Source organism: Megascapheus bottae, chromosome 13, assembly GCF_031878675.1.
Source record: "Megascapheus bottae isolate mThoBot1 chromosome 13, mThoBot2.hap1, whole genome shotgun sequence".
Taxonomy (NCBI): Eukaryota; Metazoa; Chordata; class Mammalia; order Rodentia; family Geomyidae; genus Megascapheus; species Megascapheus bottae.
The window spans coordinates 51,911,645-51,938,021 of NC_143521.1; the positions used below are offsets into that span (position 1 = coordinate 51,911,645).

At 37.8% G+C, this 26,377-nt stretch overlaps 2 protein-coding genes across 5 annotated transcripts in view; one reads left to right on the forward strand and one right to left on the reverse strand.

The window, feature by feature from the left end:
- Lcorl (ligand dependent nuclear receptor corepressor like) overlaps window positions 1–11,978 on the forward strand; it is a 101,453-nt gene extending 89,475 nt beyond the window's left edge. The window contains exon 8 of one of the 2 annotated variants that reach the window (XM_090343783.1): window positions 9,597–11,978. In XM_090343783.1, coding sequence (XP_090199909.1) covers window positions 9,597–9,774 — 178 coding nt within the window. In that variant the 3' untranslated portion in view covers window positions 9,775–11,978. The remainder of the gene's footprint in view (window positions 1–9,596) is intronic. The other variant, XM_090343778.1, reaches the window with a different exon arrangement.
- The window catches only part of Ncapg (non-SMC condensin I complex subunit G), a 28,519-nt gene continuing 14,068 nt past the window's right edge, over window positions 11,927–26,377 (reverse strand). For 2 of the 3 annotated variants that reach the window (XM_090343786.1, XM_090343787.1), the window contains exons 10-21: window positions 25,316–25,399; window positions 24,831–25,010; window positions 23,046–23,156; window positions 21,932–22,051; window positions 18,455–18,679; window positions 17,726–17,907; window positions 17,278–17,452; window positions 16,711–16,872; window positions 16,268–16,403; window positions 15,770–15,871; window positions 13,020–13,089; window positions 11,928–12,122 (exon numbers count right to left, since the gene is read on the reverse strand). In XM_090343786.1, the coding sequence (XP_090199912.1) occupies window positions 11,993–12,122; window positions 13,020–13,089; window positions 15,770–15,871; window positions 16,268–16,403; window positions 16,711–16,872; window positions 17,278–17,452; window positions 17,726–17,907; window positions 18,455–18,679; window positions 21,932–22,051; window positions 23,046–23,156; window positions 24,831–25,010; window positions 25,316–25,399 (1,677 nt within the window). In that variant the 3' untranslated portion in view covers window positions 11,928–11,992. Of the gene's footprint in view, window positions 12,123–13,019; window positions 13,090–15,769; window positions 15,872–16,267; window positions 16,404–16,710; window positions 16,873–17,277; window positions 17,453–17,725; window positions 17,908–18,454; window positions 18,680–21,931; window positions 22,052–23,045; window positions 23,157–24,830; window positions 25,011–25,315; window positions 25,400–26,377 lie in introns of all 3 variants that reach the window. The other variant, XM_090343785.1, reaches the window with a different exon arrangement.

Below are 26,377 nucleotides of genomic sequence, written 5' to 3' on the forward strand. Positions count from 1 at the left end.
ACTTTTATTTCTGTGCTATATCATAAGAAGTTAAATTTGAGTCATATGTCTACATTTTTTCTAGTACATTCAGATACATTGTCTACTATGTATGGTAGTATACATCTTGAAGCCAGGAATCTCACTGACTGTTGGTCCATCCTGGCCTTGGTCCATGATTATTCTGACCTCTGCCTCCCAAGTAGCATGAGCCTTCTCACCTCACCATCGTTGGGGTTAAGTCAAATTCTTTACGTTTTCCATATATTGTACCTCTTATTTGGTAACCTTTTCCTCTTGCCTTCTTTTGAATCAGAATGTATTTTATATTCATTCTCTTCATTAACCTTTAAAAACTAGTGTCTGAAGCCAGCCAGGTACCAGTGACTCACGCCTGTTATCCCAACTACTCTGGAAGCTAAGATCTGAGAATCATGATTCAAAGCCAGCCCAGGGAAGAAAGTCCATGAGACTCTTCAGTTCACCGCCCAAAACAAAACAAAACGAGAAGTGGAGCTGTGGCTCAAGTGGTAGAGCATTAGCCTTGAGCAAAAAAACCTCAAGCCCTAGGACCAGCACACACACACACACACACACACACACACCTGCAAAACAAAAGAAAGCTTCAAACTCATCTTTTAGGAATGCCAACATTTATCATCTAGTTAGAAACAGGTCAGCTTGCAATGGAAAAGTCAAAGAAAAGTCAATAATGTATCTGGTCTCAGAAGCTAAAAGATGTATTTCAAGAAGGTAGCTTATTCTGTTCAGGCTACCACAAGAAATACCACAGACCACAGAAATCACAGTGCTGGGGGTTGGACCCACATCAAGGCCAAGCAGAGTTCCACTTCTGGTGAGGGTTTTCTTCCTGGCTTGGAAAGCAGCAGAGGTCTTGCTGTGTCTCACGTGGCCAAAAAGACTGGTATCCTCCCCTTCCTCCCCCTTCCTCCCCCTTTCTCCTCCCCTTCCTCCCCCTTTCTCCTCCCCTTCCTCCCCCTTTCTCCTTCCCTTCTTCCTCCTGCCATTGGATTACTGTTCCATCTTCATGACTCGAATTAAAGATCATAGTGATGGCTTTAGTAGGTTCTGTTGTCATGTAGTGAAAGTATGAGAAGCCATAGTGGATTCCTGAAAGTGAAGTCAGAAGGAAATGGCAACAGCAAGTATAAATGATTATTCATTAACATGTTTTGGTTCTAAAAGGGTTAAAAAGGCAAATGAAAGATTAAGTGTTGGGGGTTGAGGTCTTATACTGACTTAAAGATGTTCTGTATATGGCCCAATAATACCAGACTAAAAACAAAGCTCATAAGTTTTGGATTTAGAGAGACTTGTTATATAGTCAAGGCTTAGCCTAAAACAATTCTGCCTGTATAAAAGTATACAGTACCATGCCAGCTCCAACATGCATCATTCAGCCTTTACTCCTGAGCCCGTGACAGGGAAGGGGGTGGAGGAAGCGTAGTGTTTATTTGGGGTGTGCTTTTCTTCTTTTTTCTTAGTGCTGGAGCCAGGGCCTGAGCACTGTCCTTGGGCTTTCTCAAGGCCAGAACTCTACCCTTTAAGCCACAGCACCACTTCCAGCTTTTTCTATGTATATGGTTACCAAAATGTGGAACTCAAGTCTTCCTGCATGCTAGGCAAGGACTCTGCCAACTTGCTAAGTACTCTTCATATTAAAAATAATATGATTCTCACTTGTTATCAAGGTAGCAGAATAATGTTTGTACATTTACTGAGTATTTGTATGTCATTACCAAATGCTTAGGGCATGCTGTAGTGTGTTGCACTGATACGCAAAACCATTGAGAAATGAAGGGCCAACTCTGTTGTCCTCTGTCACACTGCCACCAGCCACTTCACAGCTGCACAGCAACACAAACTGCTCATTGATTTCTGGACATGATATTTTTTACCCTTGGCCTGACTATAATTTTTCTTTTCAGAAATTCAGGTAGATACCACATTTCTCAGCAGAAAGCTAGTCTTTCTGTTCTGGCTGTCATGTGAATACCTGGCTGTGTGGTTTGATACACCCTCCCTATCGTACACCAGGATGTCACACACTAGCATGTCTGTCTGGGGATCCTTTTTAAATTAATTTTTAAATATACTTTTTATGAGACTGGTTGGAGTGAATTGCAAATGTGGGACTGTTATCATTCGTTTTGTGTTTCTATAACAAAATACCCAACATTGGATAATCTATAAAGAAGAAGGTATTTAGCTCATAGTTGTGGAGGTCCAGCCCAAGATGCTTCCATGGGTTTGTAAAGGAGACTTTGAGCTAGTCAGCATCTCTAGTAGGGGCATGCACAACACATGCACACGACATACATGAGAGAGGGGAGCCAGCTTGTTTAGATTTGTAACAACCTACTCCAGAAGATCATCATCAATCCCTTCAAGACAGTGATTAGGACCAAATCTCCGTCTCTTTCCCTCTCCCACACATACACACATTAGGCTATGTATTCTTGTAACTATAAAGGGGATTACAGAGGAGTGCCAGTTCCTTAAGTCAGGTAATGACATTTCTTTTTGAACAGTGTCACCTCTTCCCTTATTTTCTCCCAGTTTATCCCTCCACACTGATTCCCTTCCCAACAAGTTATATTGTTCATTTTCAGCCTAGTGTTTAGTATCAATGCTATATTTGTTTACCCTTTGTCCCTCCATTTTGGTGCTCCCCTTTACCTTCCCCAAAACAGATCAACTTACACACAAAAGTGTGGCCAAGGAAGTGGGGGAGCAAAATAACAAAAACCTCTGGTTCCAATTTCATGAAGTTCGTTTGGATAAACATTATTGCATAGAGCCATTGAGGCTGTCTCTTAAAGGTCCCACTTTGAGGACCTTTAAGGATTGTTTAAGGATTAAACCATCACAAGGGTTACACACCAAGAGTATGAACTTCAGTCCTGCTCTTAACCATCGTGTTTTCCTGCTCTACTCACCATGATCCTCAGTCTTATCACAATAACAATCAGAGATGCTTTTGAGTTTGTCAGGGTCCTACCAGTGGAAAAATTTCCTGAAGATTAAAAAAGAACTCCAGGGACCAGGAGTGGGGCCTAGTGGCAGAGGGCTTGCCTAGCATGCACAAAGGCCTGGTTCAATTCCTCAGTACCACACACATGGAAAAAGCCAAAAGTGGTGCTGTGGCTCATGTGGTAGAGTGCTAACCTTGAGGAAAACGCAAGAATAGTGCTGAGGCCCTGAGTTCAAGCCCCAGGACTGGTAAAACAAAACATAAAATCTTGGATAGTTTTTTTAACAAGAGAAAAGATTTAGACCTTATGGTCACCCTGGCAGAACATATCTATCTAGATCTTATGGCTTTTACATTTGACCCCTACTGTCACTAATCCTAGAAATTGAAAATGAACTACTGTATTATTGGTCTACACAAATTATGCCATTTTCTTATCTACAAGGACATTGCAGAAACAGCATACATATATCTGTCATTTCTAGTAATTTCTGGACTACTTGTAATAACATCAAGTCACTTTCATTAACCATGTATCCAGTTAGTGACACAAAGGCTTTATTTTGCATATTCTCTATACTTCACATGAAGTTATTTAATTATCATGCTAACTGTAAGCAGCAGCGTCCATTATGTTTACTCTCTAGTTAAAGTGACCCCTCAAAAGATGAAGGAACATGTATTGGATTGAATTGAGGATCAGAACCTATGTCCTATAAATCCTTCCCATACCCCAATTTACTAAAACCTTCATCAAATCAATGTTTATTCCACCACTTGAATTCATCTTTCCCTTCTTTGCAATTCTTTTGTATGCATATGTTTTCATATTTATTCCTCGCAGAAATCTATAACATACAATCACAAGTATTATTTACCCATTTTACAGATGAGGAACTTATTGTAGGTCAGATAAAGTCAGTAACTTGAATAAATTAACAAGTTCCAGCCATGTCTCTTCATCTCTTTCTGGAACCCAAGAACCACCACAATCATGGTAAATCACAAAAAAAAAGGCCTTTTTATTTTGAGAGCATTCAATTTTATAACTTCATGCTAAATCAAAAAGATGGCAGTAGTATACTTACCTACTTCATGAAATTTCATGTACCTTTAACAACCTTGTATCTAGATAGACTTACAGAGGTATTACAGAACTGGAACAGGTATTCACTCAGTAAATTGCCATTGTGAAACTTTTCATCAGATAATAACCATTTCCAGAAGAAAGGAAACTACTCATATGGAATTTGGAGAAATTGTTGCGTTCCAATTTGATGGTTTCATTTACATTATAGTAACCATGTAAATTTCAAATCCTGTGTCTCAGTCGGTATTATCTGTGCATACAAGCAACTTACCTCTCCCTTTGAAAAGATGACCTGCTGTCCCCTGAAACTTGACCTCGAGAACACTCTGGCAGTTCTCAAGAATATGTCAGGTTATGCTTTCACTTTTTTATTTTTGGTTCCAAGGAATTGAAGGGTAAAAATAGCTGAAGCTTCATGTACTAAGCATGGCTGCCCTGGAGAGGGTGTGGCTGGTACACTTTGAGATTCTTTGTAAAGCCTGTAGAACAGCCACATCTCCAACATCTCACTTATAAAGAGAACCTGAAGAAATTAATAGTGGATATCAAGAACAGAATCGTGGTAGAATTCAACCCAAGAGTTCAGTCTGCAGAATGGGGTAGTTGATGGCAGATGAGAGCTCCATTCTTTAGTTGTATGGCTTGGGTAAGTCACTTTAGAGATAATCTGACAATGCCATGTAGTAATTTATGTTTTGCTAGTCCCAGGACTGAACTCAGGACCAGAGTTTTGGCTCTGAGCATTTTTGCTCAAGGTGAGCACTCTACCTCTTGAGTGAGCCACAGTGCCACTTCTGACTTTTTGATGGTTAATTTAGAGATAAAGAGCCTCACAGACTTTCCTGCCCAGAATGGCTTCAAACCGCAGTCCTCAGATCTCACCCTCCTGAGCAGATAGCTAGGAGGTGAGCCTGGCAGTGTCTTTTATAATAAAATGACACTTTTAGACCTGTTGAATCACACCAAAATTGATTCCACCAAGTTGTTAGCTGACAACTATGTGACAGAGAGGAACTCCTACACATCTCTGTGTACATGGAAAACAGGCCTAAATTCTTAGAACTAGGCTTTTTTTTCCTCAAATTTAGAACTACAATGATCATTGACATTTCCATTCAGATGGTAGAAGTGAATGCTCAGGATTCATGCAATTAGCGAAATATTTTCAGTACTTTGATGTGTCCTGGCCATTTCAGTCTCTGTCCTCGTTACTTGTCTACCCATCAAGCTCCCTGCTTTGGTAAATAGATGAACCCTAACTTAAAAGTATTTGTTCTCTAGCTTCTTCTCCCTTCACCAAAATAGGCAAGATTGAACAAAATTTGCACTTGTACCTAACAGCTTAAAGGTTTCAAAGCACTCTAAGTGGCTTCCTTGGGCCATCACAATCATATAAGGTAAGCAGGAAAAGTATCTCTACACTTTTTCCCACAGATGAAAATGAGGCTGAGTGATATTTAGACTACTGTCTGATGTCAGGGACTGACTGTCAATGTCATCAGAATGTGAACCCAGGTCTTTACCATTTCCCCAGCTCTTCATCTTCAAGTACCACTCACACTATTGCTAGTCACCTGAGTCCAAGAAATAGATAAATCCACTTTGTCTTACAACTTAAATACTACTGTTATAGGGGTCCTAATTATGATATAAAAAAACACCGAAGTCATGAAAGAAAAGACTGTTCAAACATGGTAACAAAAAAATTAGGAATGGACTCATTACCAGATCATCATTAGCAGATAAACAGGTATTGGAGTAGGACTGTGAATCACTTGCACAAAGGATTTGTTGTCACAGCTAATTATCAACAAGAGTAACAAACTGACAGAACAAGCAATAGGACAAGGGTTGTTGCTATGCATGAAATGTGCTTAATATCCTCTTAAGAGGAATACAAATTAAAACACCACTTTTTTCTTTTTGCTCAAGGCTAGTGTTCTGCCACGTGAGCCATAGCACCACTACTGGCTATTTCTGAGTATGTGGAACCGAGGAATCCTCACTAACAGCAGCATCTATCGTCCTGACTTTTTTTTTTTTTTTTTTTTTTTTTTGCCAGTCCTGGGGCTAGAACTCCCGGCCTGAGCCTGTCCTTGTGCTTTCTCAAGACTAGCACCACTAACAGCTTTTTCTATGTATGTGGTACCGAGGAGATGGAACCTGGGTCTTTGTGCATACCAGGCAAGCACTCTACCACTAGGCCAAACTGCTGGCCCTCTTTATTTTTATTTTTTGGCTGGTCCTGGGGCTTGAACTTCTTTGGCCCAAGGCTACCACCCTACCAGTTAAGCCACAGCACCACTTCCAGTGTTTTCTGAGTAGTTTATTGGAGGTAATCTCACAGACTTTCCTGCCCAGGCTGTCTTCAAACTACAATCCTCAAATTTCAGTCTTCTGAGTAGCCAGGATTATAGGTGTGAGCCACCAGTGCCTGACTCTACCTGTTGTTTTGTTTGCTCTTCATGGTCAACCATGGTCCAAAAATAGAAATGGAGAACTCCACAAGTAGGCACTTTGTATGTTTTAAATTACACACCACTGAGTAGCGGAGATAATTCTCAAACCATCCCACTTTGTCCTGCCCAGGCAGAAGCTATGAATATATGCCTAGTATAGACTGTCATCTCAATTATCAGACCAACTGTCACTGTTATCAATATACTGCCATATATCTTACTGTATGTAATTTATAAACTACCTATGTATGTCTGTAGAGAGTTCAGTGGTGTTTGTGGTATCAGGCACCCCCCCCCCCCGAAAAGAAAGGAACCTCCAAGTTTTGTTTACTCTCTGCTATCCTGCTCCTAGCTGTAAACTCTAAACCTTCTTAGACACATACAAAAGAAATAAGATGCCACTAATATTTTAAACAAAATTAAAACAACTGAGAAGACTGACAAAATACACTGAGATAATCACAGCACCTAATTTTGTGAGGCTATTGAAAGAATCAAGTATTCTTCAGAAGAGAACTGGTGGGCGGGGTAGACAAACAAAAAACACACCAAAAAAAATGGTAGATTAATCAGAGAACCAGGTTTCCAAAGGAATCCACATAAGGCTTAAGACACCCTGAAATAAAGCAATTTAATGTCTCTTACTATGTTAAAAAGCAAAACAAGACAAAAAAAAAAACTGCAAGCCAGGGGCCGTTGGCTCATGTATATAATACTAGCTATACCTCATGATGCTGAGATCTGAAGATAGCAGTTCAAAGCCAGCCTGGGACAGGAAATTCCATGAGACTTTATAGCCATTAAATTGCCCAAAAAGCCAGAAGGGGACCTGTTTTTCAAGTGAGCCCAGGCCCTGAGTTCAAGCCCTACTTTGGGGGTGAGGGAGGGGACTACAAAGTTTACTTCTGGCTGTAATGTCCAAATACCTCTAATCCCAGCCTTCTGTGAGATATCCTTAGTATTCTATAGTATTCTATAGTAAATGTACATGAATTAAACACAACTCTGCATATTAATTAGAAATATTGGTTCTTAAACATAGTAAAACAATGTTTTATAACCATGATCTGTTGTGTTCTTTTTAAGACTCAAACTAGTGCTTAGCTACCAACTTTCATCTGGACTACCATATTTTTACAGTTGCTTGTACAACATAGCAAACTTTGCTTTAAAAAAATGCAAGTAATTGCCAGGCATTGTAATCCTCATACTTGTAATCCTGACTACTCTGGAGGCTCAGATCTAAGGATAGTGGTTTGAAGCCAGCCTGGGCAGGAAGTCTGTGAGACTCATTTCTCCAGTTGGCCACCAAACACCAGAAGTAGAGCTGTGGCTCAAGTGGCAGAGTGCTAATAAGCAAAAAAGCTTAGGAATAGCACCCTGGCCCTGAGTTCAAAGCCCAGTATTGCCACTAGAATTTTAAAAAGTAATACAAATATGAAGACTACCAATCTTTGTAGGAAGGAAAAAATCCTGCCTTATCTGAGTTTTACTAACTTGGGAAAAAAAAAAACCTTGATAACACTGGGCACCTCAGTCTAACAACTAATAAAGCATTTTCAAAATTCAGTATTTTTTACATGAATGAAAATACCTTTCCTAAGCCGGGTGCCAGTGGCTCATACCTTTAATCGCTGCTACTCAGGAGGCTGAGATCTGAGGATCGTGATTCGAAGCCAGCCTGGGCATGAAAGTCCATCAGACTTATCTCCAATTAACCACCAGAAAACTGGAAGTAGCACTGTGTCTCAAGTGTTACAGCACTAGCCTTGAGCTGAAGAGCTCAGGGACAGCACAGGCCCAGAGTTCAAGCCCCACAATGGACAAAGACAAAAATATGAACAAAAATCCATATTCTATATCTCCGTGACATCACCCATCAGGGAAAAATTTAGATGTTCCTTTCAGTCACATCTGTTTTAGCTTTTTATGTGAAAGTAATCTGAAGAGTAAGCTAACTTGTAGCTTGTCATTTTGTCTGTTATCTACTTACAAAAATTAAAGTCAAAGCAGTGAGAATGGCAACCAGAAGTGTTAAAACATGACCTAACAGGTTTGGCTTATTGCACAACATGAGTCATTTGACTGAGGTTTCCAGAAAGAATCAGAAAAAAAAAAAAAAATTACTGGAGCCCAGACATTGCGATTGTCCAGTCTTACCCAGTCACTTACACGTTTCTAGACAGATATTTCAGTTTCTTATTAGAGGAAAATTCACCTATGTACAGTTGAACAAAATTTAAGAGCTTACCATCTGTGCTTTACTAAGCATGGAAGTGTGTTCAGAGATGTGAGTTTAGAGTTTGGAGTCTGGTCTAGATAAGCAGAGTGGCATAGTCTTCCCAGAACACAGCATGTGTCTTAGGAAGTGGCACTGAAGAGACCTGATCAATCAAATCTAGATGCACATAAGCTAACAATTTCTCCATCAATATAAAAGTTCAGTGGCATAGAAACCCAGAGTGAGCATCCTGAGAGACCCACAGCTCTGGCACTAAGATGTTAGCCATAGATTGAACAGCTTGAAAATTCCACCATCCAGTCATTTCTGTACTAATGATTTATCCACCTCAGAGAGCTAGTAGAGCTGAAGTTATATCTCCAATTCCAGGCATGTTACAGTTAAGCCGTGACATATACACCTAACTCACAAAGGCTTAGAAGAATGTGTCCCTTACTGAACTGTGACATTCAAATGAAATAATGCATGCGGTTGTACTTAGGACATAGTAGGCACTCAACTGATATTCTCCCAGTTCTCATGCTGCTACACTCATGACAGAGTTGAATCCTGCCAGTAAGTTAAATCATGATCTGATGTAGACTAATACAGTTCCTCTAGGTTGTCCTGTTTCCTCCTGAGTAATATGGGATCAAACTCAAACTACCAGCTTATATGGTCTTCAGTACAGTAAGGATATAAAGAAACAAACACCACCACCAGAACAAAAACAACTCTTGTACTGTTAGGATGTTGAATGCCTTCCCTAATACTGATATTTTCTTTGACAAAGCTTGTAATTTATTTGCAATTGAATAAAGCTTAAATACATCACACTGTTTTTCTTTCCAGCATGCTACAAATGAAAGATGATGAGAAACTGAATGCATCTGATATGAATACAGCAAGTTGTTCTTTGAGCCCCATTAAGATGTGCCTTAATCATCCTATTGAATGGAATCTGAATTTAACAGCATCTCTAGCAAGCTGTACAGTTCATAACCAAAATCTCAAAAGTGAAGAAAAATAGATGGCTGTTCTTCTTGCACTATCCTTATTTTGTATGTCAAAATCCTTTCTGCTGAAGAATGAGCATTTTGTCAATTGATCTCGAAATATTTCTAGATCTGTGATTTGTCTTTATATTAAATCATTAGCATTAATCATGTTGATCATATCCTTTGTTGTTTTTGTTAACGTTTCACACAGGACCATTGTGAGATTTTTGCAGTACAGATTTTGATGCTTCTTTTTAATGGTATTTTGTGGATTTTTTTAATGCTCTAAATTTAAATATGTAATTGTCCCGTTTTATTTCTGTGCACAAAGTTTTAATATATACCACACGATGTAATTTAGAAAGTAGTATTTTAAAGATTTGTGGTGATGACCTGGCCTGTGGAAAGCTGCGTAACAGGTGGATACAACTACCTCGAAGCAAACTGGTAAAAGGAAAAGGCAAAGGTGTGATTTGAAGAGTATCTCTTACTGTTATATATGTACAGACGACTGGTCACAGTGTCTCATCAAAAGGCATGTTTCCATTCATAGAAAAGTTGAGCTCATCAGTTCTCTCTAGACTGTAAAAAAACAGTGGCACAATTGCATGCTTACACCTCAGCCAATTTGTGCCTCTTGGTAGACAAGGTACTGGTTTCTCTAACTTATGAATTCTGAATGAAAAATGTAATATGGATTTATGCCTACTGGTTCTATTGTACTTTAGCAATTTAAAGGATGTAATTTAGAAGCAGAATACTAATTTTAATAATGTAACACATTCCGCATTGACTACATGAGTGTGTCTAAAATTTGAATTTGAACAATGCTCAAGATGTGGTGCTTAAAGTTATTTTCCTTGTGCCAGAGAAAAGCAAGCTTTGGCATGGGAATTCCTTTCCTTTTGGATAGCCTTGCTATGTATAAATGGGATTTTAGTTTACTGTTTTAAAGACTTCCTAACAGCACATTTGATATAGCAGTTCCCCTTCAAAATTATTTTTTAAATGTCAAGAACTTAACAAAAGATGTAACTCATAAGGCCCTGGAAGAAGACAGCCATCAGAATGAAGGCTCATCATCTGGTTTTCATTTAATGACTCCATTACCCTGCCTTTTCTTTTGCTCAGTGAGCATTTTTGTGTGGTAATTTTGACTGAGTTCCCATCAAGCATATATATGTATATGACATAGCACCTTGTTTCTACAAATCAGCAATATTATCTTAGTTCCATCTTGAAACACCACCAGAATGAAATGTCTCTGATAAGCCTGAAGAAGCACAATTTCTAAAACAGATGTATTTTAGAACATCTCTTTTCTAAGTAACAGAAAAGGGGCCATTTATTAGGGAGAAGAAAAGATGGTCTACACTGGGGTTCTGCTGAAAGAAGGACTGATTTCACTCAATGCCAATTTCAAGACCATTCAGAAATGGACAGAGCAGAGTTTGTAAATTAGTATAGAAAGAGGATGTTCAGTCAGTAGCATTATCCATGGTAACAACAAAAAGTTATTTTTACTGTGTCAGAAACAGAAAGCACTTCCATGATTAACACACATGTGACTATCTCTATAAACCAGCTCCATTCACCTACAGAGATTCCCATATGGAAATGTAGGAGGTAGAAGACTTCCCATGCAGATAGTATCATCAAATATGCTCATAGCAGAGGAGTCACAAAATAGGGTTGGGAAAACAACTGTTTCCTCTGGATGAGAAGCAAACAGGGTAATGACCTAGCTCTTTTCTGTACAGTCTATGGCACTTTGCTTGTCTTTGACAAGTCAACTGTTAAGTATGTCCTAAGGTGTTCCCATTGGTCTTAGATCTGCTCCACCTAAACTTTCCAGAAGATACAAGTGACTAGCTACACATCCATAAGGCCATAATTTCATACCAATCACCGGAAGAGCTAATTTTGCAGTACTGAGGCTTGAACTCTGCCTAACCACTGTGAGGCAGGCCCTCTACCACTTGAGCCACGCCCCCTAGCCTCCCAGAAGACCTTATTTCAAAACAACCCCAGGCCCACCTCAGATTTTTGGTGAAACAAATCTGTGTGACTCATAAAGATGATCTTTGGCCACATCATGAGACTCTGGCTGTCCTGATGATGGGCTCATGTGTGCCATGCAAACGTCCTCAGAACAACATCGGGCTTTTTATGGTTTTTAAGCAAGAACAACTTTATTATATAGCAAAGAAATAAGCAGACTTTTAAATGGCTCAGGCTCCATCATCTCTGCTAATTTCCCTCTTCCTGGAGGAATTGTTCAAGATTAAGTTTACTTTTTTCCAGGGCAGCAGTTTTGGCTCTTCTGGGCAATCTCATCCTCATTTCTGATGCTGGTTCGGGTTCTGGAATGTCCTGCTCACTGAACAGATGGTGAAAATATACTACTTTAGACACAAGCTTTAACATAAGTTAATTTATTTTAAAAAACAAACAACTTTCTGTTGCTGAGATTCTAATCCCATTAACTGAACTTAAACCTAAAATCTCAAGCAATAACATGAGCAGATTGGCCTAGCTGAGTAAATTAGGGGACACCCACCTAACTTTCTATAAACTGTATGAAACGTGCCAGTAGACAAGGAAATGAACACCAAATTTCTACAATGAATCTTATAATTACCCAGGGCCATGATAGTTCTGACAGAAATTTTTGGAACTCAAATAGAAAAAAAAAATCTCTTAATTCTTGAAACTGTCAGTAAGATATTCCCAAAAAATGGCATTTTAATCAAGACATAATCTAAAAATAGTAGTGAAAGTACTACTACTACTACTAAATACAAATATGTAAGATAATCACAAAATTTCTGCTTTAAGTGTCTTGACAGTAAGTAGCTTTGATAGGTGTTATTTATCACACAACCATGAACACAAGATAGGCACAGCTATTGTATCAGCATGAAGGGAAAGAATTGAAACCAAGACTTTGCTAACTTGAGGTCAAAGGGAATCATACACACAGGTCATCAGGTCATGTGTGCAGAAATTGAGAACACAGTCAAGATGACTAATACTTACGATTATGCTGAATTCTAGGCAAAACGGTACAAGCCCTAAGAAGGCAAAGGCTCTTCAGAGAGGAACATTAGATTAGACTACTTTCCCAAGTCCTGGCTACTAACAGCTTTTGCTATCTTCTTTACTGAGTTTTCTCACCAAAAAGAAAATTATTTTTTTTTTACTTTATACTGAAAAAAAATGACACAAGCAACAAAGAAGAGGAAACTTCTTTACATATGTGAATTTTGTCACTCACCTTTCAGAGTCGGCCTCAGCAGTCTGGCGTCTTCTGTTTGTTCTAGCTGATGCTGTCACTTTTCTCCGACCTTAAAGACAGTAGAACTTATGGTCTAACTTGACTGTTCAACATTCCTAGACAAGGTGTCTACGCTATCCAACTGCTTTATTTTCAATATAAACCTCCTATTCAACACAAATCAGCTATGGTGGATTCCAAAATGCCACAGAAAACTCAAGCAAGATCAAAATGTAAGTTAATTTCTTTTCTTAGTTGAGCTGAGCTGCTTAGGAAATCCTATACACACAGAGGCAAATTTTAGCTCAATGTGGAACAAAAAAAAGCATATAAAACCAGCTTGAACAGATGTCTCAGCCAGGCATGGTAGTATATACCTGGAATCCCAGCATCTGGACAAATGAGGCCGATCTACTCAGGGAGACACTCTCTCAAAACAGCCAACCACAAAAACCAAATAAACTTCACTGTTACAGCTGTAACTGTGAAACATAGCACAGGCAGGACTCATGGAAAGATCTGGTCCCCGAATAGGTCTAAGAGTAGAACTCTATTTTTGTTTCATTTAGTTTTCCTGAAGTAGTCTTGCAAAACTACTCAGAAACTCCCACTTCGGTTTCTGGAGCAGCAGTTTAGGACTACAGTCGTGTGTTGCCACATCCACCTTGAAATTAAATGCAATCAAAAGAATGGCTCCTTACAAAAATACCCAAATATATACATGGTTAATTCAAATACATATTCTAAAATAAATTTCAACCTTTTTTATTTTTATTTTTAAACCAGAACCTTTATGTACTGAGGGTGACAAGAACTCTACAGTGGGGAAAATTTGGCTTATGATGTTCTTCATTTGGGAGAAATACAGCACGCAGACATGAAGTTTGTGGTTTGTTTATTTTTTTTAAGGATGGAGTTCTTATAGGATATTATGTGACTAATACCAATCTGATTCAAACCAACTTTCATTTGACAATTTATTTTGAAAATTATACCCACTACTCATCTTTACCCCCATACCACATTTATTTGTTCTCACTAATGTATTTATCCCCAAGATACCCAACAATATAGAATTCATTTGGAACAACATCGAATAATTGGTGCTTGAATAACTGGTTTGTTACGAAACATTATGGTCAGATTCTATTTTAGAAAGTAAATTAAATCTGCTTAGAGAAGAACCTAGAAACGTATTTGGAATATTAAAACCTTGGCTGGCTCATGGGCAGGACTATTAGCGTTCTTTACAGTAGTTTGCTTGGATGTACTTTGACTCTTCTGTAATAAGCATGCATTATGTTTTTGTAATACGAAAAATAAAATAATGAAAAGATTGTGGATTTTGGATTTCTTTCCAAGAGGTCCCCTAAGTAGTAAGCATTTATTTATTCCAATGAATCTTCCATTTTTGGTTACCGTTAGGAAATAAATTCCATCAGGAAAATATGAAATTAGATGGGAAATGGAAAAAAACAGAAAACACAGAAAAGTACTAAGAAAAAGAAAAAATGGAGCCCGGGAGTTTGGCCTAATAGTTGAGTGCTTGCTTAGCACGCTTGCTTAGCAATTCCTTGATACCACATACATAGAAAAAGCTGGAAGTGGTGCTGTGGTCAAGTGGTAGAGCTCTAGCCTTGAGAAAGCCCAAGGATAATGCTCAGGCCCTGAATTCAAGCCCCAGGACTGTCAAAAAGGGAAAAAAAAAATGTCATACAAAAGAAGAAACATGCACTCTATTCTTTTTCTTTTCTTTTTGTCACTAGCAGAATTTGAAATTAGTGCCTCACACTTGGCTTGTATTCTACCTCTTAATTCATATCTCCAACATGGCTATTTTGTAGATGGATTCTCCAGCCCAGTTTGGGCTGGCTTTGAATTTGGATCCTTCAGATCCTGGCTTTTTAAGTAGCTACGATTACCAATTTCTAAGCTGCCAGTGGCTGGCTTTAACCTATTTTTTTTTTTTTTTTTTTGATGGGTCACAGGGCTTGGGCACTGTCTCTGAGCTCTTCAGCACAAGGCTACCATCCTACCCCTGGGCCTGGGCCTGGTCCTACCCTTGAGCCAAGACCCACTTCTTTTTTCTAGAGGTTAATTGGAGATAAAAGTCTCAGGTCCTTTTGTGCCCCAGCTGGCTTTGAACCTTGATCCTCAGATCTCAGCCTCCTGAGTAACACTCAGGAGCCACCGGCACCCTGGGTTCTTTTACCTATTCTTAATTTTAACCCGAACAGTCCTTTCACAGTATGATCCTATGTACAATATTCCTTCGATCAGAAGCACCTGCATTAGTGTTATCTTCAGACAAAAGCAGATATATATCTTGTCAATGCAAAGTACTGAAAGAAAGCTAAGGAGACTTAACACATTTAAATCTTTACTCCTAAGCCACTTAAAAATTTTTTTTTCTAAAGAAAGAAGGAAACTTGAAGGAGTATCAATGTTCAAGAAGTATGTACCCAGTATGTACCCAGTACCTAATGAATGTAAACTGTAACATCTCTATACAGCACGTTAAACAATTAAAAAAGGAAGGAAGGAAGGAAGGAAGGAAGGAAGGAAGGAAGGAAGGAAGGAAGGAAGGAAGGAAGGAAGGAAAGAAAAAGAAAGAAAAAAAGAAAGAAAGAAAGAAAGAAAGAAAGAAAGAAAGAAAGAAAGAAAGAGAAAACACAGAAACCTGAAAAACATTTTTTTTCACTGGAAGACAAATACGTTTCATTACAAGCTCTAGACAATCTATACACTACCTCGGTTAGTCCTTTGCTGGGTGGATTTTGATGTTCTTTGCTGAGTGGATTTTGATGCTTTTGTACCCCTCAAAGGAGTCATATATACTTCTTTATTCTCTTCTGTTAATGAAAGTCACACAACTTAAATTTTTAAAAGAATAGCCTCATGAAATACTTCAAATTAACTTTTCATCTTTCATTAAAAATTGGCAAAATATTATCAGCTACTAGTAATACATAAATCCATTAGATAAATAAAATAAACCAAAGAAATACTGGTTATCATAAAACATTGCTCAAAAAAAATGTGAATACTTAGGAACGGAAACTCCCACTTACAGTGAGAAATGTACTCAATGAACCTGAAACAGAACACAGTAATACTCTTTCTAATGTGGATTCATTGAAAGAATATGCTCTGAGATCCAGCCAAACATGTTTTTGTTTTTTTAATAAAACTGTCAGCAGGTTTAAAAACACAACATCACAAAAACACTCAGGTTGGCATGTCATTACCATCGCCATTCAAAGGAGCAGGTGTGGCAGTGTCATCCTGTACAGCTATGGCTTGGTCACCAATTTCTTTGTTTTCTTTCTCTAACTGGATCTTCATCTTTTCCAAGGCTCTCAGGCATGTTCTATCTTTAACTTCCTATTAAAGACAAAGCATTCAAGCGCAAACATCTTTTCTAAGTTATATACCAATATGAAGTTGTTTAAAAATACTCTAAAATGACAGGAAACTTATGAAATGAACTAAAGTTAGGGTAAGGGAGAGATGGAGAGAATGGTGGAAAGAGTGACATTGAACTCATAGGTGTTAAACAGTATCCCCTTAGTACAACCACTCAAAGACAAGAAAAATATAATTAAATAAAGTGAGCAAAGTCACAGTCATATAAATTCTACTTGGATATATTTGAAGACAGGTTAGCTCAGAGTAATTAGGAACATTTTACCTCCAAAATCTCATTCAAGAGAACCAGAAGATCTTTTGAAAGACTGCTACTGAGTTCTAAAGAATTCAAAGCTTTCGTATAAACCCGAATTTCTGGTGAGCATGGGCTTGTTAAGATCTCATTACAAATTTTTACAGCCAAATTGTCATGTACTGTTAAGGCCTAGAAAATTGAAAGAGAAATTGTAAAAGGAAAATGATACGAAGACAATACAGGTCTACTCATCTGAAGAAACATTTCCAACTAAATGTCATATTCCAAAATGCAAAATATTTAGGACAAAACTTCACAACGCCTTTCCCTTCTCCCCAATAAAACATTTTTCTAGTGCGACTGACTGATGATATTAGAAACTAATATGAAGCTCAGAATTACTGAAGAGACTGAAGGGGGTCTCCCAATTGCTAAGAATCATTGAGCTGAGTTCCAGCTACAGAACCGAAGATAGTGGACTTTACCCAAACTCAAGCTTCTTCCACTAAGAACCAGTGAACCTAGCAACCTATGCACAGACTCAATGAGTCCTACAGTATCATCTTTACCACCCACAGACTCAGACTCATTCACCTGGTAATCTTGGGAATCCTTGGCTTGAGGATTTAATCCACTCGGTCTTGTCAAATCTACAAGCAACTCAGCAACATTCATGATATCCACTTCAGCTAAGGGAGATGACGCAGGAGCATTAGCCAGTGTTTGCACAGTTGGAATAAAGGCTTCTTCAAAGCATTCTTGGTTAGTCCTATTGAAACCAATTTGAAAAAATATTATTTAAACATTATTTAATATTATTTAAAGAGGAAAAAGCATGACCCTAAAATATATTTGATGCAAAGTTCATCTGACAGGAAAAACTCAAATAACTCAGGCTCACCAAATAATTTTAAAAACTTATCCAAGTTCTCACTGCCTCATTCACTACTGAAATAGGAAAAGAATATCAATAACAAGATGATATATGGGGATCTGAATCTGACTTCAAATATGATTCAGATTTGTTGATAGGACTCAGTACCTGCTGGCATAAGCAAACATGGGGAAAAACACCCCAAGACAATGTCGAAGTCGAAAGTCCTCTTCCGTCACTGGATTGTACCACAACAAAATGAGACGAGAAAGAATCCTGCTGCTGATCAGAAGCCCAGAGAACATCAGCTTGGCTAAGCCTTCCACGGCTCCTGTCCTGAGGTCAGAAACCTAATAGGAATGACAGTCATCAGAAGGAATTGTGTACCATTTCAGGAGACCTTGACTATCTGGATACACTAAGTGCAGAGACATACACAGCATGTGCTTGCCACACACAGAGGCCGTCAAGGCACACAACAGTCCTGAGGTCAGACTTTCGTTCACTCAGCACTGGACTCTCAGAATATACGGGGAATGGCACCTGGCTGGCTCTTTCACATTTCTGGATAGGAATTAAAGAATCATCTCTACAAGTAGACAGTACTCTCCCTATCTGAGGTAGGACACAGACCAGCGACAATTAAAGATTTACATTGATCAATCATAACCAAGTATGTAAGTTTAAATTTCTAAATATGTCAAAACCTCCTGACAGCAACAGCAATCCATTCAAAGTTAAGTGGTAAGACTTTGAATTTACCCAGAGCTCTAAGGCCTGAGAGTAATAGGTTGCTACTTATGGTCAAGAGGCCAGTCAAAAAAAAAAAAAAAATCTAGGCTTATAAAGTGAGATTTAAGAAAAAACATAAAGAATAAAAAAAAAATCAGTCCTTACCTCACTGTCTAAGAAATCCGAAAGAAACTTTAGAACATTCTTGGCATCAGCGGCTTCCTCAGCTTCTTTGACTTCCAGTTCATCATTACAGTTTACTTCTGTGCCTTCAGATGGGGGGGTATTGATGTTTTTACTTTTAAATGGTTCCATTCCAAATGTCATCAGCTGGTCAAAGATTGCCTTTAAAGCACTCACTTTTATTGTGATATCATCAATTTGCAAAACCTACATTGAGAGATTTCCCCCCAAAAGAGTTCAGTAAAATGATGCAATTCCGTTCATCCTGTTGTTCATCCTGTTATCTAATGAATTATCTACATTTTCTTAGGGAAATTTAAATGACATTATTTAAATAGACAGACAATTCTTTCCCTAAAACTTCAGAATTAACATTTCAAGTTAAAAACAATATAGATGGCTGAAGGCCTTGAGTTCACATACCCAAGTATCCACCTACACCCAACACAGAATTAAGCTTAAAATGACACAGTATTTATTTGTTCTATAATTTCTGGAGCTACATTTTTCAATCTCTGCTAAAAACAAAATTTAAAAAATGTGGAATGAGAATCTGTTTTTTATCTCTTATCATTTTTCTAAGACACAGAAAAACTTGTTACATCAAAATTGTTCTGGCTTATCTATCAAGAAAAATATACATTGCATGTAATGAAAATTATTTAAGTCTGGAAAATTATTTAAGACAGGAAAGGTATGTTCCTGTCTTATCAGCTCAATAAACTCAGATCTCATTAATGGTGAAACGTTTGTTTTACTGGATTCATACATAAAAGAGGTGAATCATAAAACCCAGCAGTTACAAAAATCCACATCAAATTTCAAAGTTAAAAAAATTCAATGTTTCCATTATGAAAAATTAATTATACTCCTTATTATAAAGCTGGTCTTTAAAATGACTACAGATGAGCTAAAGGAAAGGTCAAATTACTAAAGTGAGAAGAATGACTCCCAGGTTCTCTTTAAGAACACGTGTACCACATGCTTTCTAAAGACAAGACCTGTGAATGTGTGAATGGCATCTTATAACAATGTATTAGCCAGGCACCAATGTCTCAGGCCAGTAATCCTAGCTACTTGGGAGGCTGAGATCTGAGGACTGAAGTCTGAAGTCAGCCTGGCCAGGAAAGTCCATGAGATTTTTTTTGTTGTCGTCAGTCATGAGACTTGAACTCTGGGCCAGGGCATTGTCCCTGAGCTCTTCAGCTCAAGGCTACTGTCCTACCCCTTGAGCCACAGGCCATTTCTGGTTTTCTGGAGGTTAATTGGAGATAAAGAGTGCCCAGGCTGGCTTTGAACCGCGATCCTCAGATCTCAGCCTCCTGAGTAGCTAGGATTACAGGCATGAGCCATCTCGCCTGGCCATGAGATTCTTATTTCCAGTTAATCACAGAAGGACCCTGGACCAAAAGGACCAAAAGGACCCTGGAACAGTGCCCAGACCCAGTCAGTATTCAAACCACAGAACCAGGGGGAAAAAAAATTTAAAAACAAACAAACAAATAAAACAGCTTCAAGCATATGGAATTTCTGTCCATGTTACATGCTAATACAAGGTAGTCATTTATCAGGAGCATGAGTATTATAGATTTAGAACCACAACAGTCCTAGAACCAATCTCCTGAGTATATACCAAAGGTAGACTATATTTGGTCAAATTTCTTTGAAGATATATCTATATCTTACTTGCTAGGCAACTATCAAAAACAATACTCTTCATAACAAAACAGCCAACAGAATCACAGATGCCAATACCTGCTGGTATAAAAATTAGTAACTTTTGTACAATACAAATTCAATTCATTCTTTATCTCGGTCAGAGTAAATCTCGATGTGTAGCCAAGGAATACAAATGATTCATCTGGACAAAATACCAAGATTTTTCCTTCCAGTTCATTTGAAAAAGAAACTTTACCACCCTACTAAGAATAGTAGTGACATACCACGTTCCCCAAAGGGGCTTGCAAAAGTACTATTTGCTTTCACAATCACAATATGGGATACATATAAGCAAATTCCTGAGGATATATATATATGTAGTTTTCATTTTCTTTCTTAGACAGAAGCCACGAATCAGCTTGACCATTTCCAGAATACATGATATCCTAAAGATCTAATTTCCTTCACTAGGCAATGTCATAAACATTAAAGAAAGCTCCAAGATAACAATTTTCCTTTGGAGTAAAAAAAAAAAAACCCATTGCTTGAGTTTGGCCTTTTAAATACCTGGTCCTTGTTATCACTGATTTTCAAGAATGCCAACTGGAGTCCTGGATTCCTTAATTTACATGAAAATTTGCTGCAGCTTTTTAAAAATCTCATTATATCTAGCAACTTCAGAGGCTAGATGATGGAGATTAAAGTTATGCTTTCAACTTCTCTTATAGCAGCAAAGTGCCATTCTCAACTATATAATCTGTCTCCTTTTCTCCTCATTTTTGCCTTATTTAATTATATATATATAATATATATGTGTGTAGATAGATTAGATAGATAGATAGATAGATAGATAGATAGATAGATAGATAGATAGATAGATAAAATTGTTGACAGTACTAGGGCTTGAGGGGATCTTGAACTCTCTATTCAACTTCATTCTAGTTGACACTCCACCATACAAGCTTCCAGCATTCTGCAGGTTAACTAGAGATAAAAGTCTCTCAGAGCCAGTGCAGTGGCTCACGCCAGTAGTCCTAGCTACTTAGGAGGCTGAGATCTGAGGATCAAGGTTCAAAGCCAGTCCAAGCACAACAAAAGGACCTGAGACTCTTATCTCCAATTAACCTCTAGAAAATGGGAAGTGGGGTTTGGCTCGAGGGTAGGAGGGTAGCCTTGAGCTGAAGCGCTCAGGAACAGCACCCAGGCCCAGGATCCACCAAAAAAAAAAAAAGAAAAGAAAGAAAAGAAAAAAAGGTCTCTAAGATTTGACTGCCTGGGCTGGCTTCAAACTGTAATTCTCAAATCTCAGCCTCCTAGGTAGCTAGGATTAGAGGCACATGTCCCTTCTTTATTTTTGATGTACTGTAAATGTCATTATTTTTTCATACTACAATTTCCCATTTTAGAATGTAAGTTCCATTACCACAGCAACTTTTACCTCTTCTTTATTGGCCATTAACCATACTTTCATGAAGCCTAGAACAGTAGTAGCACATTATGTGGACTAAAATGAATCAATCATACATCATTTTCTGTGGCTATGGTGCAAATGGTAGAGTACCTGCCTGGCCAATGTAAAGCCCTGAGTTCAAACCCCAGCACTGCCATCCAAAAAAAATAATTAAATTGACATTTCCTTTCTTTCCTATTAAGAGTTTTATAAGAAACCAAAAAAATAAATGAATCCCTATGACATCTAATATCCTCATCAATAAGTATCTGAATACATTAGAATATTAATATTATCATCAGACAGAGCACTTCAGGAAACTGAGATTTTTGTCAACCAATAAATCTTACCTGTAACAGTAACACGAAGTGCTTACTCGCAAAATCTTTATTCTGTAGTCCACAACATCCCAGACATAAAACAGCCAAATTTCTTACTACAGGATGAATACTTATTATTCCAGGAAGAATCTAAAATGAATTAGAAATTAATTTCCAAGGCAAGAAATTAATAATGGCATATTGAAATCATGGCCAAAATGATCATTCCTACATGATTTTATAGGTCGACATCATTTCCATATGGCCATTTAAGTCAATACAAAAAAGTAAATTAATAAAACAGAACATAATGCAATTTCCCTGTAGTCAAATCATGAGGCTGAACTAATTCCAGGGATTCCAATACTCATAGAACAGGAAGTCCTGAATATGACATACACTACCCCTCAGGTCTTTCCCTTCCTTCCTACCACAAAGTTTTATTCTTGAGTTGCCTAGTCTTATATCCCAATGTCAGTATGATGGGAACTATCCAGGAAGGTTACTTTAGAAGACCATTAAATATAATCAAGAGTGATAAGTCACATTTATGATCCTGCTTAGGGGGTTGAGATCCACAGGATCACAATTAAAGAAAAGCCTGGGCAAAATATTGTGAGACCCACCTATCAACCAATAAGAAGGTGGGCATGGTGATGTACGTGTGTCATCCCAGCTACTCAGAAAGTATCGTAGCTCAGGCTACCCCTTTTATTCAAAAAAACAATGAAAACAAAAAGGGCTGGAGGTATAGCTCAAGGTGAGCCTGCTTAGCAAGAGTGATGTCCAGCATTCTAATCCTAATACTGCAAAAATAAAATAACAAACAATAAATTCACACAGGATTCACAATGTAATTGAGTCTTTTTATACAACATATTTCCAGTAACATTTCCTTGCATTTCTCAGCATTTCCTTATTCAAGAATAAAGATAGTCTTCATCTATTTCTAGTAAACATGTTTTTTTCAAATCTTTTTGAGTGATAACGTATGTCCTAGCTCCTTTACACATAAAGTAGCTTATCTACCTGTGTATCTATCTACTTTACCATTTGTTCAAAATAATAACATTTTCATTCTGTTGAACCCTAATATAACAAGAAGGACAATGTGGTGAAACTTCAAATAAAGCCATCAACATACCAAAGAGTCAATGATTCCATTCATGGTTGCACTAATCCCAGCAGAAATGGGCATCTGCTTCAACAGTTCATAGCACAGAACAAGACACTTCTGAAGTGTTTCCACATCATTCTGAAATAAGACAGAACATTCAGCACCAGTAAAAACACCTTCTCAGTCTTCTCTTCTCAGCTGCCTGAAGCAAAGATCTGGGATATGCGTGACTCCCAATTACCAGTGCCTAAATGTCTCAAGTATCATTTCTTTGTCTATTCCCCATGGTCTGTTCACACTGCCATCACCTCAAGTCTTGGTTATAAGTCTTCTAACTCTTAGCCTACATGAGATTTACCACTCTCCTGTCGTGAATAGTAATGATCTAACACAGAGTAGTCATCCTACCACTGGAGATGCTGCTGCTTCACCATGTCTCTGAGGAAGAGAACACACAGCCTCCTAGGACCTGGCCCTTACATGTTCCTCCAATTTCTCTACCACTACTCAATTATTTAATCAGGTAAACCTGAAGTTTGAAAGCACAGCAAGCATTCTCTCAACTCTGGACCATCACATAGGTCATCCATCTATTATAACATTCCCTTAAAAACTCAAGAGGTCGCAGTGCATGGAAGTACGAACCCAGTTCATTTTCAGCAGGGCATCTAGTGAGTACCATTGCTGTAGTACCACTTCCAGTTTTCTGGTGGTTAACTGGAGATAAGAGTTTCATGAACTTTTGTGCCCAGGCTAGCTTTGAACCTCAATCCTCAGATCTCAGCCTTCTGAGTAGCTAGGATTACAGGTATGAGCCACAAGCACCCGGCCTTCAGCATTTTCTTTACAAAAATATTCTAGTGAGCACTCCTCAAACCAAAATATAATAGTATCCAACAATATTAATTGAGATTAGGCATGGAAGTGCATACTGCAATGCCACCTACTTGAGAGGCATCCATAGGAGGATAGTGGTCCAAGGCCAATTAATTCAAGGCAAATGCACTAGACGCTTTCTAAAAAGTAGCCAAAGCAACCAAAGGCAGGAAACATGATGGCTCAAGAGGTACTAGCCTGCAGGAGCCTGCAGGGCTTGGCAAACACAAGGCCCTGAGCAAAAAAACAAAACAAAACAAAACAAAAAAAAAAAACCATACTGCCAAAATGTGTGTGTGTGTGTGTGTGTGTGTATGTGCGCGCGCGTGCGCATGTGCCCCCTATATTATTGGTAGCAATTTATGTTAAAAGGAAAGGAATTATTTAAGAGACTAATTATCAAGTAATTAAGTTAAAAGTTAAAAAAGATAACTAGAGTGAAGTGTTACTAGATATCAAGATTAGTATTTGATTAAAAATAACAAGGCTACTGAGCTTTTACTAGACACCAAGTAACCATGATGACAAGGTTACCATCGATTTGATTCCTAGAAGTAGAAAGGTCAAAAATCTTCCCCAAGTAAGGAATGATGAACACATTTTCCTGGTCTAACTATTCAAAACAGATAAGTAAACTCAGAAACGAGAACTAGTTTCCCTCCCATGGGGGGGAAAAAAAAAAAGACTTCAGATTCCAGGGATTGGCAAGATAAGAGAGCAAACAGCCCTATCTACAATAATTAAAGTACATTAAGGCCCTTTTCAAATAATAGAAACAGGAGAAATAAAAATAGGGTTTAAAAAATTTAATTCGCATTACTGTCAGTCTCCAAAGTGAACAGATTTTTTTCAACTTTTTGAATTTAAAATAAAACAAGATTCAGTTGAGATAGTAATAGCTGAGAGTTAGTATTAAAAAAAAAAAACTGACTTTACCTTCTCTGTGTGGACTTCTTTAATTTCAAGTTGTTCTGTCTCTTTCAACAGCTCTACTTTGGTATCTTCCAGTGCTCTTATTTCTTCTTTTAATTTTGATGCCTGATCAAAATCTTGTAAGGTAATGCAATTTTCCAAAGCTTCTTTTGCTTCAATAAGTTTAACTTTTATTCTAGCCACCTAAGGAAAGATAAAAATTGATCATTTCAACACCAGACAAAAAATATTAACATGAAAATCTGTAGCAAACTCAAGGGTTTCAATTACTTCCTCAATGACCTAGATTTTAAGCTATTAAACATAAATTTGCAATCTTCCAGAAACAAGGATCAGTCAACTTTGAAGAGTGACATAATCCAGTCACATTTTATAAACCTTTATTAAATATTTATTCATTAATCTGACTTGGTTAAACCACATTACAACAAGAAATAGATTATACTGCTACATTACTAAAGCTTTTCTTGAATGTCGAAGAAACATACCTTGAGTTCTTTCTTTCTTGCATCGGATGGATCAACACAGACAGTAATAATGGGTGCACGAATCTCTGAGATAATTTCTGTAACCTGGTAAGCACAATTACAGTACAGAGTACAAGCTTAACATATGTTATATCAACAAATAAAAAGACCAAGCAGTATCTGCCATCTACTGAAAATCAGAGAAAATAACAGGTAAAAGCACATTATCTGTTTGCAAGACAATTTTAGGGCAAAAACTGAACAATGCATCTGACTAGAAAGTGAAGTTATTTAAAAGGAAGGTGTTTGAAAAATTAAAAACAAAATGGCACCTAAGGTTAGATATTATAATCTAACATTCTCTGCATAGTGTCCACAATTTGGCTTTCAATAAACTCACTCCTACCTGAACTGCTGGCAGTCTCCTTTCTGCAACCCTTATATCTACACCACCTTCAATTCCTCTCTTGTTCAGCTCTATACAAGTTTACCAATGTATCTCTGTATTTTCCCTTTTGGGTACAGAATATATACATAATGACAACATAAGGACTTTCATTACAGAGCATGTCTCAAGTATTCCTCTCGTGAAAATACTGGACAAAAAAGGATAGTCATAAGACCTATGTTCATATAAGGAACAGTTAGTGGAAATAATCTCTACTTAGCCTATAAAATATCACATCATTTTTTATGAAAAAATAATACAGTTTCTTTTGACAAATGCAAGGAAAAAGTAACACTTGAATAGTATAGTGGTTGGAATTTATTCCTGTATTTACAAGCAGTTTATGAACATTATCTCACTGAAAAATAAAAGACTTCATTGTTAATTTAAGATGAATATAAAAAGCTAAATAACTTATCAGAAGTCAATGAAGACAGGGTGTGATGGGAACTAGCTCTCAGCATACATTGCCCGGAGGCCCACAGGCAAATCTCCATCCTACCTGTCACTACTTCTCTATCAGGTGACTCAACCAACCTGGATGTAGGCACAGGAGAGAAAAAGGATACTCTTTCAATGTATGTGTATGCACATACCCCACAGAGAGTGGTATTTAGTTTACAAATGTCACAAAT